The following is a 13,209-nucleotide window of genomic DNA, read 5'->3' on the forward strand; positions in this document are numbered from 1 at the left end:
TTGTTGACGCACTAATCACTGCGCACAAGGCGCTGTGGCCAGCCTACAAGCTTTCTCTGTAGCCGTCCAGCTTTCTCCGGTTTGCTTTTTAATTTCCTCAGTTTCCTGTTCCGGAGGCGCGGGAGGCGCTACAGTCCTGGCTGCTGTAGAATAATCCTGTCTTTGCTTTGACGGCAACCTCGCGGCCCGAGAGTCTTTTGTAGGTAAAAGGGGAAACTTGCGGGTGTTGGAAGACAGAGCGTTTTCGCGTGTGCGGGTTTAAACGAGGCTGACGCCCGGGGCTGGGGCGAGAGGCGCCTTTGAGTTACAGTCGGGTGGCCCCTCTTCAGATCTGCAGCGAAGGGCAAAAAAGCGACCCTAGGCCTGAATCCCGCAAACAAATAGAAATGAAAAATGAGACAATTTCATTCATTTGTGGAACGCAGGCGGTGGTCCAGGCCTGGGGCCGCCGGGGTCGCGGAGTGCTGCGAGACCGGGAGCCCAGCGCTTGCCTCGTGGGGCTCACTGTTTGGCGGGAGATGCAAACAGGGAAAGCCGGAACTGCAGATCAGGTGGACGAAGGGGACTGGCCTGCAGGTGCAAGTGGGGGGAAAGGCGTTCTTAGTAACGTAGTTGCACGCTTTGCAACTCTTTCAGCGTTGCCTAATGTTCCTGGACTTGTAACTGTACAAATCAGTTCCCTCAGTTTCTCTGCTTCCCAACAGCAGCCGAAGAGTTGACATACTCAGAAAATAGTTACTTTTACAGTTGCAGTGACTTCCTTGAACTTTTGAATTAAAATTCTCATCCGTAACATAGCCTGACCATGCCTTTAATATGTCCGTTTCATAATCAGTATTTTGAGATATTCGCTGTATAGAAACATCCAGGAGGATCTAATCCTGAAAATTCAAGGATTACACACTGTACAAGAGTGTTTATGTTCCTGTTTCCCACCTCTAGGTCCAGTACTTATTTGCATTCCCCTAGACGCTGTGTTGAATGAACTCTTTTCTCCGTGTTTATTGCCTTCTTTTAAAGAAATGTATTTGTAAGTGGATTCAGAGGTTGAGTCTTGCAGGCTGTGTGTCTTACTCAACTTTGAGTCCACGGGGCCTGCAACATGTATAGGCTTATTGAATATTGCGTGAGTCAGTGAACAGGTCCACTCTTTGTCTGGCTTTGATAATGCAAATACGCCTTGGATATACTTGAAAGGGAAATGTACGGTAGCAACGTAGAAACATATGCCATCGGTGAGATAGTAAACATTTATTGATCGTCTGTGTGCAGGATGTTCTGCCAGGAGGAGCTGTGAAGGTTACAGAAATGTGAACCAACCCATGTCCTCAAGGAGCTAACAGCCTAGTGGAGAAGTTAGAAATGTGCACACATGGCTGTAATATGAAGCAATTTCTGGTAAGTGCTGTAAAAGGACTAAATACAAACTAAGCAATGGAAGGCTAGAGGGAATGGGATTATTTTCTAAAGAGAGCTAGGAAAGGCTTCACAGAAGTGGTGGTATTTGTAGGTAGATGGAGATTCCGTGGGGGAGTTTAATCGAGTAGGGGATTTTAGAAGAGCGGGAGCAAAGAACAAGCTGGGTGCTAGCATTTGACATGTTAAGCACCTGGGGAAATCTGGGATGATGGGCACTTCATGGGTAGGGTAATGGAGGGTAAGCCTGGAAGAAGTTAGGTCCAGGTTGTAAAGGGCCTTAAGTGCCAAACTTGGAGTTTGAATTAGATTCTGTTGACCATGAACCGTAAGTAGCCTGTGGTGGCAAGATCAACTGTGTAAGCGCTAGGTTTATCATGAAGGTCTTAGACTGAATAATCATTATGAATCTGTTGTTATTTGGTGCCTACTAGTTATTAAGCACAGTAATAGGTACGGCTAGATAATCTGAAATTATTTTCGTAAGCCTTTTGAAGATCTCCCTTAAGCCCATCGGTAAGACTCTTTAGTTAGACATTAGGAATATGCTTCTACATTAAAGATTTTTGCACTTAATATTTATTTGAGTTTTAAAAACATTTTGCTGAAGCTTAAGTATTTGGAAAGTCGTTCATGTTCACAAAATTCTTCAGTGGAAAGAGCTGAGAATGAAATCCAGGATAACTGTTGTGTTTACAAGGTTATAGTTATGTTTGACTTTGATTGCTAGTCTCACTTTGATAAGGATATCTTAAAAGTTACTTGAAAACTTTAATTCAGGGGCACATGATTTTGTTAAGTGTATTAGGGAATGCAAAAATCAAAGTTAATTGTGGACATTAGCAGTTTGGGAAACATTTTTGTCTCTTATTCTTTTTGTTCTCAGAGTTTATATTCTTTGTGGAAGATGTGACCTATCAGACAGTACATCATGATGCAAGGCAATACGTGGTGAGTGGTGTGACAGTCATGGCAGGGGTTTTGGAAGAACAGAGAGAAAGAAACACTGGCCTTAGAGAGTGGGAAGGATTTAGGTATGTGGGGAGAGGAGGAAATGTGTTCACATGGGTCACGTAATGGTTGGGAACCTAGATCGGAGCCTTGCCCTGATGGAGCTTATAGGTCTGAGGCACAGGCAAACACGAAAGGTGGAATTAGTTGTGTGTGAATTGTAATTAAAGGACCTGCCAAGAAGAAGCACCACGTGTGAGAGCAGTGAACCTGACAGAGGCCTGGTAGGTGGTAATAGTGATTGTAGAAATGCCAGCAATGGCGTTATAATTGTAGCCAGGGCAATGGTGTGAAGGGGATGAACTCAGGAAGTATTTATGAAGCAGAAATGATGGAAATTTAAAATAAATTTTTGGCTAAAGGGGGTAAGAGAGGAAAAGTTGTCAGATAATTCCCTGTTGTAGGACTTGAAGACCAATACATGTTATTATCTATTGAGACAGGAAGCACTAGAAGAGGTGCCGGTGGTACTATCTTGGAGGGGAAGGACATTAATTCTTTTTAGGACATGTTATATTGAATTTGCAGAGTCTCTGCTGAATGTGGAGGGAGGTGAAGACAGGAAGGTACTGGTGCAGGTGGAGAAAGTGTGGGGTGTGTGGGCGGGAAGACACGACAAGGTTCAGACTTTGGGAGCCCGAGCCAGGACATAATAGCAGATGGTTAAACAATGGGATGTTGAGTTGATCATTCTCGAGGAACAGTTTTAGGGAGTGACAGAGTCCAGGGACTGAAAGAGGGGAAGAGGAGTTTATTGGCCTTGAGGACTCTGAAGTATTACAGGGAACTCAGCATTAGATGGGTGGAATATTCCCGTGGCTGAAGGGGTCTGTCAGTTGCTCTTGAAGATGGTCAGGCATTTGTGAAACCCGGTTTATGGTGAGTTTTGGTTCTTCCCTTTTCTCTTTTTCTTTCTTCCCACAAAGTCATAGAATGTCATTCCACCCAGGACGAGGGTGTCCCCGAGGGCGAGGAGGACATGGAGCCAGACCCTCAGCCCCAGCCTTCAGGCCCCAAAATCTGAGACTACTTCACCCTCAGCAGCCTCCTGTGCAATATCAATACGAACCTCCAAGTGCCCCTTCCACGACGTTTTCGAACTCTCCAGCCCCCAGTTTTCTGCCTCCACGACCAGACTTTGTGCCCTTCCCTCCACCCATGCCTCCGTCAGCTCAAGGCCCTCTTCCCCCCTGCCCTATCCGGCCCCCCTTCCCCAACCACCAGATGAGGCCCCCCTTCCCAGTGCCTCCCTGTTTTCCTCCTATGCCGCCTCCGATGCCCTGTCCTAATAACCCCCCAGTCCCGGGAGCACCTCCTGGACAAGGCACTTTCCCCTTCATGATGCCCCCTCCTTCCATGCCCCACCCTCCACCACCTCCGGTTATGCCACAGCAGGTCAATTATCAGTACCCTCCAGGATACTCACACCATAATTTTCCACCTCCCAATTTTAATAGCTTCCAGAACAACCCTAGTTCTTTCCCACCCAATGCTAATAACAGCAGTAGTCCTCATTTTAGACACCTCCCTCCATACCCACTCCCAAAAGCTCCCAGTGAGAGAAGGTCCCCAGAAAGGCTCAAGCACTACGAGGATCACAGGCACCGGGACCACAGTCACGGGCGAGGTGAGCGGCATCGGTCCCTGGATCGGCGGGAACGAGGCCGAAGTCCTGACCGGAGAAGACAGGATAGCCGCTACAGATCAGACTACGACCGAGGGAGGACGCCGTCCCGTCACCGGAGCTATGAGCGGAGCAGGTAGAGCACGTGTGTGTTTATAATGAGCTGAGAGGCCCAGACTCAGGCCATTTGGGCTTCTCAGCAAGCCAGACCAAAAAGGTCCAACAGTGCATTTTGATTATAAAGGGGAAAATGCATGTTTTGGGCTGTTTTAAAGAGGGAGAGACAACTGACAAGTGATGTCAGAAAAAGCCACTTTTGAAAAGCATTTCAAAATTATCAATGTAGATTCATTTCAGTGAGTGTAAGCTGCCCCCTCTGCATAATAGAGCTGACATTTTAATGGTGAGCTAATGAAAGTTCATGTATTATCTTTTTGTGTGTTTTTTGCATTATCATACTTTTGTTTAGTGTGATCACCATATCAGCTTACAGCACCTGAGTTCTTTTGGTATTGATCTTTGTATGTTATCAATTAGGAATCAAACTGGTTAAGCAGAACTTGCTTTCTGGTTTTTAGAATAAATGGGACTGTATCTTACTTAATTGCCTTGCTTTGTTTCCTTGTAACACATGATGACATTAGTTACACATCAAAGTTTACAAAGTAGCTTCTTACTTGTTTTATTGCATTGAAGTGTATTCATACTGAAGAAAGTTATATTTTAAAAACACTGTTTCATTTCAGATTACATTTTTTTCCAAAAGACCAAATATGTCCATATACAAGGAAGTAAGGTTTCCAGCAGATATTTCTTTTTTGTTTAAAAGATGTTTTTTAATGTTTGTTTATTTTTGAGAGACAGAGACAGAGCATGAGGGGAGGGAGAGAGAGGGAGACACAGAACTCATAGCAGGCTCCAGGTTCTGTGCTGTCAGCACAGAGCCCGACATGGGGCTTGAACCCATGCACTATGAGGGCATCACATGAGCCAAAGTCGGACATTTAACTGACTGAGCCACCCAGGCACCCCCTCCAGCAGGCATTTCTAAACTGTGATTTGCAGATGGGCTTGTAGAAATGCTCTGAAATTAATATGCAGAATTTTATGTGTATGCATGTTTTTCTGTAAGTAAATTGGTAGCTTACAGCAGACTCTCGAGAGGTGGTGTGAGTCTATTTCTCCAAAAGTCTAAGAACCACTGGTGTAGATGGAAAAGTAAAAATATGTAGATAACAATCATACCAAAGAATTTGTACCTTCTGCAAACTCTTTGTATCACTCAAGTTTTCCGGAGGTCGAGCTAGTAGTGGTGCTTCTCTCTCTGTCCCTTGTGGTGTGTTTGTCTTCACTGTCCTGTGGAACTTCTGTGCTAAAGCTGCTCGCGCTCCCCAGGCCCCCCGTGTGGGTCTGTAGAGAGCTGGCGTTCGCTGCCGTGGCATCAGTTCACTTCTCGGTTTCCATGTTCTCGTGGCTGGTGGTTTGATTCTGACTGAACACTTCGCCAGTAAGTGCTGGTGGTCATTCTCAGTCCTGAAGGGAGTGGCAAGGTTGGAAGGACAATGTGTTCGTTCCTCTCCCCGACGCCCAGTGGAGGATAGAAGGGAACTTGTTTCCTGCAGGGATGACTGATTTCTGGTGGGCCAGAGCTGACTGAGAGTTGGTAGACTTTAAAAAATATTTTCAGCATGAATTATGTCTCTTGTCAGTTTTGTCTGTAATTCTGTGATGGACTAATTAGCAGAGGCTGTGATTGTTTATTTTATAATTTTGTGGTGAAAATCTGATCTGAAAAGTGTTAATCATTTTTCTTAGACTTTAAAGTGACTGTTAATAATTGTTTTTCTGGGGACACACTTTGTTGCAAACTTCAGCATTCTAGAAGGTACTTTTTTCTGTGTTGGGATGCTCAAATTAGAGAAGTTTTTAGGGCTCTGCTATAAAACATTCTGTAAAATTCTTCCGTAAAAATATTCTTGCATCAGGTTTTAGTTTGGAGCTATGTATTTGGTTAAAGAAACTCGTATGTGCTGACAACTGAGATCTCTGTCCCTACGTGACGTGAAATGCTGAGAGTGACCTCCGATCACCCTTCGTTATCCCAAACTGTAGCTCCTTTACTCTGAAGCACCTACTTAGGCAGTTAGCTCATCTTTCTACATGGCCTTTATTTTTATGTCGGAGTTATTTTGTAATGTCTTGGTGGGTGTTTGTCCTGGAGCTGCCTTAGCGTCCTGGCCACAGTATTAAGACCTCCCTTTGAGGTCTTAGGGAGAGTGCCAGTCACCTGTCTTATATGGAATATTTTTGTGAAATAAAAATGGGGCGTGTGAAGTCCCAGTATAACTTCTAGAAGTATATTGGAGAAAAACAAACCATCACAAATTTGTGCATTAAATTGTGTCAAGTTCATGCAAATACTATAGTCTATTCTCTGGTTACCTGTCCCCTTACTTCTTAGGATAAGTCAATCTATCCTTTTTCAGATTCCATCTTCTTTTTCTTCTCCTCCAAAATGTGGTTGAATACTAATTACAAGATTATTTTAGGACAAACTGTTTCTAGAGGAAGTTTGTGAAGAAGTGGATCTATGTATTTGTTATCATGAAAGAATCCGGTTTCTCTGGGGGACGGGCAAAGAAGCCGCCGCAGAGGCAGTGCACTGAGCACACTGTTTTGCGGTTTTGTAGGACCGGTGCAGTGGCTTCCTATAACTGTGGTGTTAAAGCACAATAATCCCAGAGCTGTCCTGTGAGTGCAGTGTGCGACCATTGGAGAGCTAGTATTATACACCTTCTGTATTTCAGTGCCTGCAGCCAAAGAAGAGGCTTTGGAAGAGTGACCCAAACGTTGTTTTTCTTGCTTTAAATGGGTTCATTGTATAGTGTTACTGATGTGGCTTACATCCATATTGGCCTTTTCAGTTTATACCAACTCAGAGGTAGCAATCAGCATCAGAAGTGTCATTCTCAAGTGCAAAATTCTGTTGCCTAGATGTTAAATTACACACAAAAAATCAAGAGTGTCCTTTCAATAGGGTTTTATTTGGAAATTATTATTGGCAATTATTCTTCTCAGCTGCCATGTCAGTATGCACTGCATCCTGTCTGTCATGTGGTACCACTCAGTGGTTGGGATTTTACTGCTTAAAAGTAAACTGTCATTTTATTTATTTATTTTTTAAGTGACCTCTGCATGCAATGTGGGGCTTACACTTACAACCCCAAGATCAGTAGTTGTATGCTCTACCTGCTGAGCCTGCCAGGTGCCCCAGTAAACTGTAATTTTAGAAATATATGAGATAAAGAATGCAGAATCCCAAGCTCTGGCTGCTTTATTTTAGACGGCTGGTGTCTCCCTGAGGCTTAGGTATATGTTAAAAGTGTTATTCAAAGGACTTTCTGGAGGAGGGGGTGACCTTTAATGAAAAAACCTTTTTCTGTTTTAATATCGAAACAGTTACATTTCTCAATCAGTTTTGTAAGTTATGATTTTCAGTATATTTACATTTCTTCTATTTGGCTATAGGTTGGGGTATTTTTTTTTTTGATTTCAGACATTTTTATCATCTTCTTGTTGGACTCAGGCTAATACAACATTTTTTTCCCCCATGCTCGGATGGGGTGGTTATTTCCTTTAGATTTAGTTCTGTTTCACACACTCTAGAGTCCCAGTTTTGTTCAAGATCTTCATTGTACTTATTAAACAGACTCAGACATTATTATTGTTATTATTAATTTCCCATTTTACATTGAAAGGTTTTAAAATCCCTCGTTCTGTTTTATATTGTGTAAACTCAATGTCTCCACTTAGAGTTGTTTCCAGATGAAAACAGTATTTAAAGGTAAAGTGACATAGTCTCATGGAGTTAATGAGATCTAGAACTATAACTCAGGCCTTTTTTTTTTAATGTTTTAATTTGTGAGAGAGAGAGAGAGAGAAAGAGCATGTGTACACGTTGGGGAGGGGCAGAGAGAGAGGGAGACAGGATCCAAAGAGGGATCTGTGCAGACAGCAGAGATCCTGATGCGGGGCTCCAGCTCACGAATCACAAGATCATGACCTGAGCCAAAGTCAGATGCTTACCCTACTGAGCCACTCAGGCTCTCTAAGAGTTTAGAACCTTGGCTTAATTTTTACTATAAAAGCTTTAATTTACATTTATTTAATGGATGAAATTTAGAGTTTTCTAGTAATCACTAGGTAGTAGAGTCCTTTAAAGTTTTCCTTGTAGGTTAAATAACCAAGGATTGGCTGGTTGGAAGTTCTGGAGAGAAATCCCTTTGTTGGTTAGCATCAAGTATGACTTCTTTCTTCAAAGAAAACAACACAAAATGTCCAAGTTAGTTAACTTCTGTAAAGTGAAAACCTCCTTTATTCTTTAATAAATGATGAATAAAAATCTCCTCCCATAGCCAGAAATATTCCTAGGTGAGGTCCATTTATTTAGAAGATGAATTAATTCAGTGAAAAGAGATGGTGTTTTGAGTCTTTCTGTTGAAAACAGCTCTGTGTATTAATTCCTTTAAGAGAGCGGGAACGGGAGAGACACAGGCACCGGGACAGCCGAAGATCACCATCTCTGGAAAGGTCCTACAAAAAAGAGTATAAGAGATCTGGAAGGTAAGCAAGGAGTTGACACTGAAAGAAGTCATAGGATTCTCTCCTTGAATTTAGGTTTTGTGCTTATGCAAGTATCACCAAGTCTTCAAAATAGCCTAAGAGTCTGTCCAAAATGCCCTATGAAAAGCTAAAACAGCCAGTAACTTAAAAACCTTAACTTTCAAGATGGATTGATGATACACAAGGAAAATTTTGATAAATTTCCAAAAATACAGGCCACTTTTTCTGACCTCATTTGCTACAAAACTGTATATGTTACTAATTCAAGGCTTTTTAAAGTTTTTTTTTTGAGAGAGGAAGAATGTGAGTGGGGGAGGGGCAGAGAGGGAGAGAGAATCCCAAGCAGGCTCTGTGCTATCGACACAGGGCTTGAACCCCTGAACCCCCGTGAAATCATGACCTGAGCTGAAATCAAGAGTTGGATGCTCAGCCAACTGAGCCACCCAGGCACTCCAATAATTCAAGGCTTAAAAAAAAAAACCTTGGAAATTCATAATTATGATCTCAAATTTACTTGTTTCAGAAAAAAGATATAATTGCAGTCATACTTTATTTAGAAGAATGACACTGATATTGTTGTAAACCAAAACTTACAGGGTATAACCTGTTCTATATCAAGAGGTAAAATTAATGGTCTTATGTAATGGTAATTAAAAATAGCACTCTGGAATCTGACAGGTTTGGGGTCAGTTATTCTCCCAACTTTGATATTGGGCAGAGTTATCTAACTTTTTTAAGCCTCAGTGTCTTTGTCTAAAATAAAGAGCAGTTTTACTTGCCTTTTTGTGTGGTAAGGAATCATTGAGAGAATACATGTAAAAACACTTAGAATTGGGTCCAAAGTTAGTGCCAGATGAATGGTAACTATATAAATATCTATATATAAGATTATATTCATATATATAAATATGCAGATGTAATTCTTGTCTGGTCACTTGGCTCTACAAATTGGTAGAGTATAAGAAAAGAAGAAAAGCATTTAAAGATAAAAGAAATTAATAAAATAGCAAAAAAACTCTAGCAGTATAACAATATTTGAAAGTAAATGCAAGACTTTTTTGAAAGGTCGTATAATTTAAAAAATGGGAAATGAAACATGTATTCCATTAGATATAAGAAAGAATGTATCATAAGAATGAAGGGGATTTAAAAAGTATAATATGTTGATATAAGTACAGATACTATATTTACAAAATCTGAAAACTTGGATGTGATGGAATGATTTCTATGAAGACAAAAATTACAAACTTCACACAAGAAACAAAGTTTTAATAGGCCAATAGCTATGGAAAAAAGGGAAAAAGTTGTATTTGTACCACTTCCAAAAATGTTTTAAATTGTTCTAGAACAGTAATGAAGATGGAAGGGAAAACAGAGGTGGCAAAACCTAACTCAATGTAGAAAATTATAAAACAATCTCTCTTATGAATATGGATATGCAACTTTTCAGTAGCGTGTTAAAATAACAGTTTATTCCAAGATTGCATTGATCAATAGGTTAGTATTAGGACATCTGTAACTAATTATTTGTGTCAAAATCTGTAGATTTTATCTCTGTACCTGTCTATTAGATATTTAAAATAGACCCAGCATCCTTTTATGTATTTTTGAGAGAGAGAGAGAGAGACAGCATAAGCGGGAGAGGAGCAGAGAGAAAGAGAGGGAGACACAGACTCTGAAGCAGGCTCCAGGCTCTGAGCCGTCAGCACAGAGCTTGACGCAGGGCTCGAATCTACAAGCCTCGAGATCATGATCTGAGCCGAAATCGGATGCTTATCCAACTGGGCCACCCAGGTGTCCTCAGAATCCTTTTATAAATAGAAACTTTATTTCCCATTTGACTACCACATTTTCTCCCAATAATAGATTTTGGTGGCTATGCTTATGGGATAGATTAAAATTGCCATGATCTGAAGAGGGAGGATTTATGTGTGTCCTCCTCCTATATGAAATGGCTGAACAGAACATTGGAAAAAAAGAAAAAAAGAAACTTTGGTAAACTAGGTATCTAAGCAGACTTTTTTAACATGGTAGAGAATACTATGATGAACGTGATTGATACCATTTCAGGAGAGTCTAAATATTTAGTGTTGAAACCTTTCAGGCCTTCCCAATAAAGTTAGAAAAAGGATTGAGGCTCCATTTCCTATCACTGTCACCTAACATTGTGTAACTGAATCAAGAAACAAACGAAAAACAGTGCTTTCTTGTGTGTGCCGGGTATTGTACTGGTGTGAGTGAAACAGTCATTCACAAGAGTCCCCACTTTATAGGAATGAGAAAGTTAAGTACTGTGAGAAGTGCTTTTGATAGAGCAATTACATGTTGCCCTGGAAACACAACAGCGAAAATTCAGTGTTGGCGAGTCAGAGATATTGACATCTTACCATTTTTACAGTTGATACTTGAAGTGTGTGTAGGGATGTATTAGGGAAGGGGATGGTGGAGGGAGAGAAAAGAGCATGTGTGTAGGTTGCTGTGTGGAGAAGTGGGTCTGAGAGAGTCAACCCTGGAGCTTGGGAAATTGGTTTAGAGAGCTTTTGTAGTGCTCCGTATAAGAAGTGATTGTGCCTAGACTAGCTCAGTGACAGCGGTAATGGGGAACAGTAGACGTAACGAGAGGTATTTGTGAGATCAAGTCAGTAGGATAACTGATGGAGTGGGAAGAGGAGTCAGCACCTGAAGTCCAGTGGGTGGCCCCATTGGGGGTGGGGGACGCTAAGAAAAATGCAAGGGGAGTACAGTTTGGGCATGTGGAATTTGAGAATCTGTGAGACAACCAAGTGACATTGTGCGGTAGTTGATTGGGTACACAGGTGTGAAGCCCAGAAAAGAGATCCCAGCTGGAAATACTAAATGCCATGGCTTAGATGAGATTAACTAGAGTTTGTTCAGTGAGAAAGGGCCTGAGGAGGAGAGACGGGTAGGAAGAAAAGCCAGACACTGTGTTGGTAGATATTACTGAGGACCCATCTCAGGTTGGTGATTTTTAATGTAGAGTGCTGGAAAAAACATCTTCAGTCAAGTGGTTTCTTTTCCTATGCCCAGTAGCTTCTGGGTAAGGCAGAAACTTGGATCCTGTGAGTTCCAACTAATGAAGTGGATTAGGAAATTAAAATCATAGATGTACATACTATAAAGGAAGGAAAGTTATCATAGCCTCTAGTATAGCTTATTGTTAAGAAACAACTTGAAGTTTGGGTTTTGAAGTTTGGAGTGCCTGAGACACTTACCTAAAAAAGATGTTTTGCCCCTGTTTTGAAATGACCCTCTCAAAATGTTTAAAAAAAAATAGAATGTTAATTGATATTCACAACAGGCAACCCTGACCACCATTCAAGACACCTTCCTTAGAGAAATGGAGTACGGATGTTTTTGCCCATGTTTCTTGACAATAATAGTAAATTTTTCATGGGCTTTTTAGTATAGGTCAAAGTGCCTGTGTCAAACAACCATATTAGCGTTTAACTCTCACTTTAATAGCTTTGGATTATTGGGTAAGTGATGCAGTTTCTAATTCTGTTTCCTCTGTAGGAGATGTTCATATCTGCCTCATAGGATTCTTCTAAGGATTAAATGTGAGTGTCAGTAAAGTGCCTAGCAGAGTGTCTGGCTTGCCATAAGCCTTAAAATAAACATACAAACAAACCAAGCCATACCAGTGGGAGCTAAGAGTTGCCATTATTAGCTAATGGTATAAGCAGGAAAATTCAAGAGGATCAGCTAAAAAAAACCCCAAAATATCCTTCCTAATACCAGAAACACCTAAGAAAATGTAATGGGGAAAAACTGTAGATTCACTATAGAAATTTTAATTTAAATAAAATATCTTAATAAACTTAAAAAATATAGATCAGTGTGAAGAAAACTATCAATGAAGCTGATGACAAGATGACATAAGTGAATGGAGGGCATGCTATAGTCCCATAGTGGGAGTAGAAGACAGTGGTGTAAAAATACCAGTTTTCTTCAAAATAATCTACCATATAAGGTAACATCAGTTGAACTATGGGTTTTAAAACTTTATAATGATTTAAAATAGAAATGGGAATAATGAAAAATAATAATGCAGGGATACTTGAGTAAAATTAAAATGTTCTATACCCATAATAACTAAAACACTTTGATATGGGTATAAAATATTTCAGTTATTCAGCAAAATTCCAGTATATATAAAAATTTACATCTGTCATAAAATTATTTCAAATCAAAGGAGAAACTTATGTGGCAGCAATTGACAAGACCTATGGAGGAAAAAACTGAAGTTAGATTTAGAGAGGTGGCCAAAAAAAATTTAATGTTAAAAACTAATGGAAGAAAATGGAAAAGTATTTGACTTTGGGAAGGGGAAGGATTCCAAACATAACACTAAAGCAGGTGGCATAAACAAAAAAGATCTCTAGATTTGGCCATTTAAATTATACGTAGCAATAGATAGAATTAAAAGGAAAACAGAAAACTGGAAAAGGTTCCATTACATTTGACAGAAGTGCAGTTATCTTTTTTTTTAATGTTCATCTATTTTTGAGAGAGAG

At 40.6% G+C, this 13,209-nt stretch overlaps 1 protein-coding gene and 1 non-coding gene across 7 annotated transcripts in view; both read left to right on the forward strand.

Moving 5' to 3' along the window:
- Positions 1 to 113: 113 nt before the first annotated feature.
- DROSHA (drosha ribonuclease III) overlaps positions 114 to 13,209 on the forward strand; it is a 126,558-nt gene continuing 113,462 nt past the window's right edge. For 3 of the 6 annotated variants that reach the window (XM_029941047.1, XM_029941050.1, XM_029941053.1), the window contains exons 1-5: positions 114 to 199; positions 1,273 to 1,398; positions 2,303 to 2,367; positions 3,354 to 4,187; positions 8,582 to 8,674. In XM_029941047.1, the coding sequence (XP_029796907.1) occupies positions 2,348 to 2,367; positions 3,354 to 4,187; positions 8,582 to 8,674 (947 nt within the window). In that variant the 5' untranslated portion in view covers positions 114 to 199; positions 1,273 to 1,398; positions 2,303 to 2,347. Of the gene's footprint in view, positions 204 to 488; positions 577 to 1,272; positions 1,399 to 2,302; positions 2,368 to 3,353; positions 4,188 to 8,581; positions 8,675 to 13,209 lie in introns of those variants that run through there. The other 3 variants (XM_029941048.1, XM_029941049.1, XM_029941052.1) reach the window with 3 other exon arrangements.
- On the forward strand, positions 10,504 to 10,643 carry LOC115295108. Its single transcript, XR_003910331.1, has one exon. It is a non-coding gene; the product is annotated as a small nucleolar RNA SNORA29 (small nucleolar RNA).

This window comes from Suricata suricatta, chromosome 6, assembly GCF_006229205.1.
Source record: "Suricata suricatta isolate VVHF042 chromosome 6, meerkat_22Aug2017_6uvM2_HiC, whole genome shotgun sequence".
In the NCBI taxonomy this organism is placed as follows: Eukaryota; Metazoa; Chordata; class Mammalia; order Carnivora; family Herpestidae; genus Suricata; species Suricata suricatta.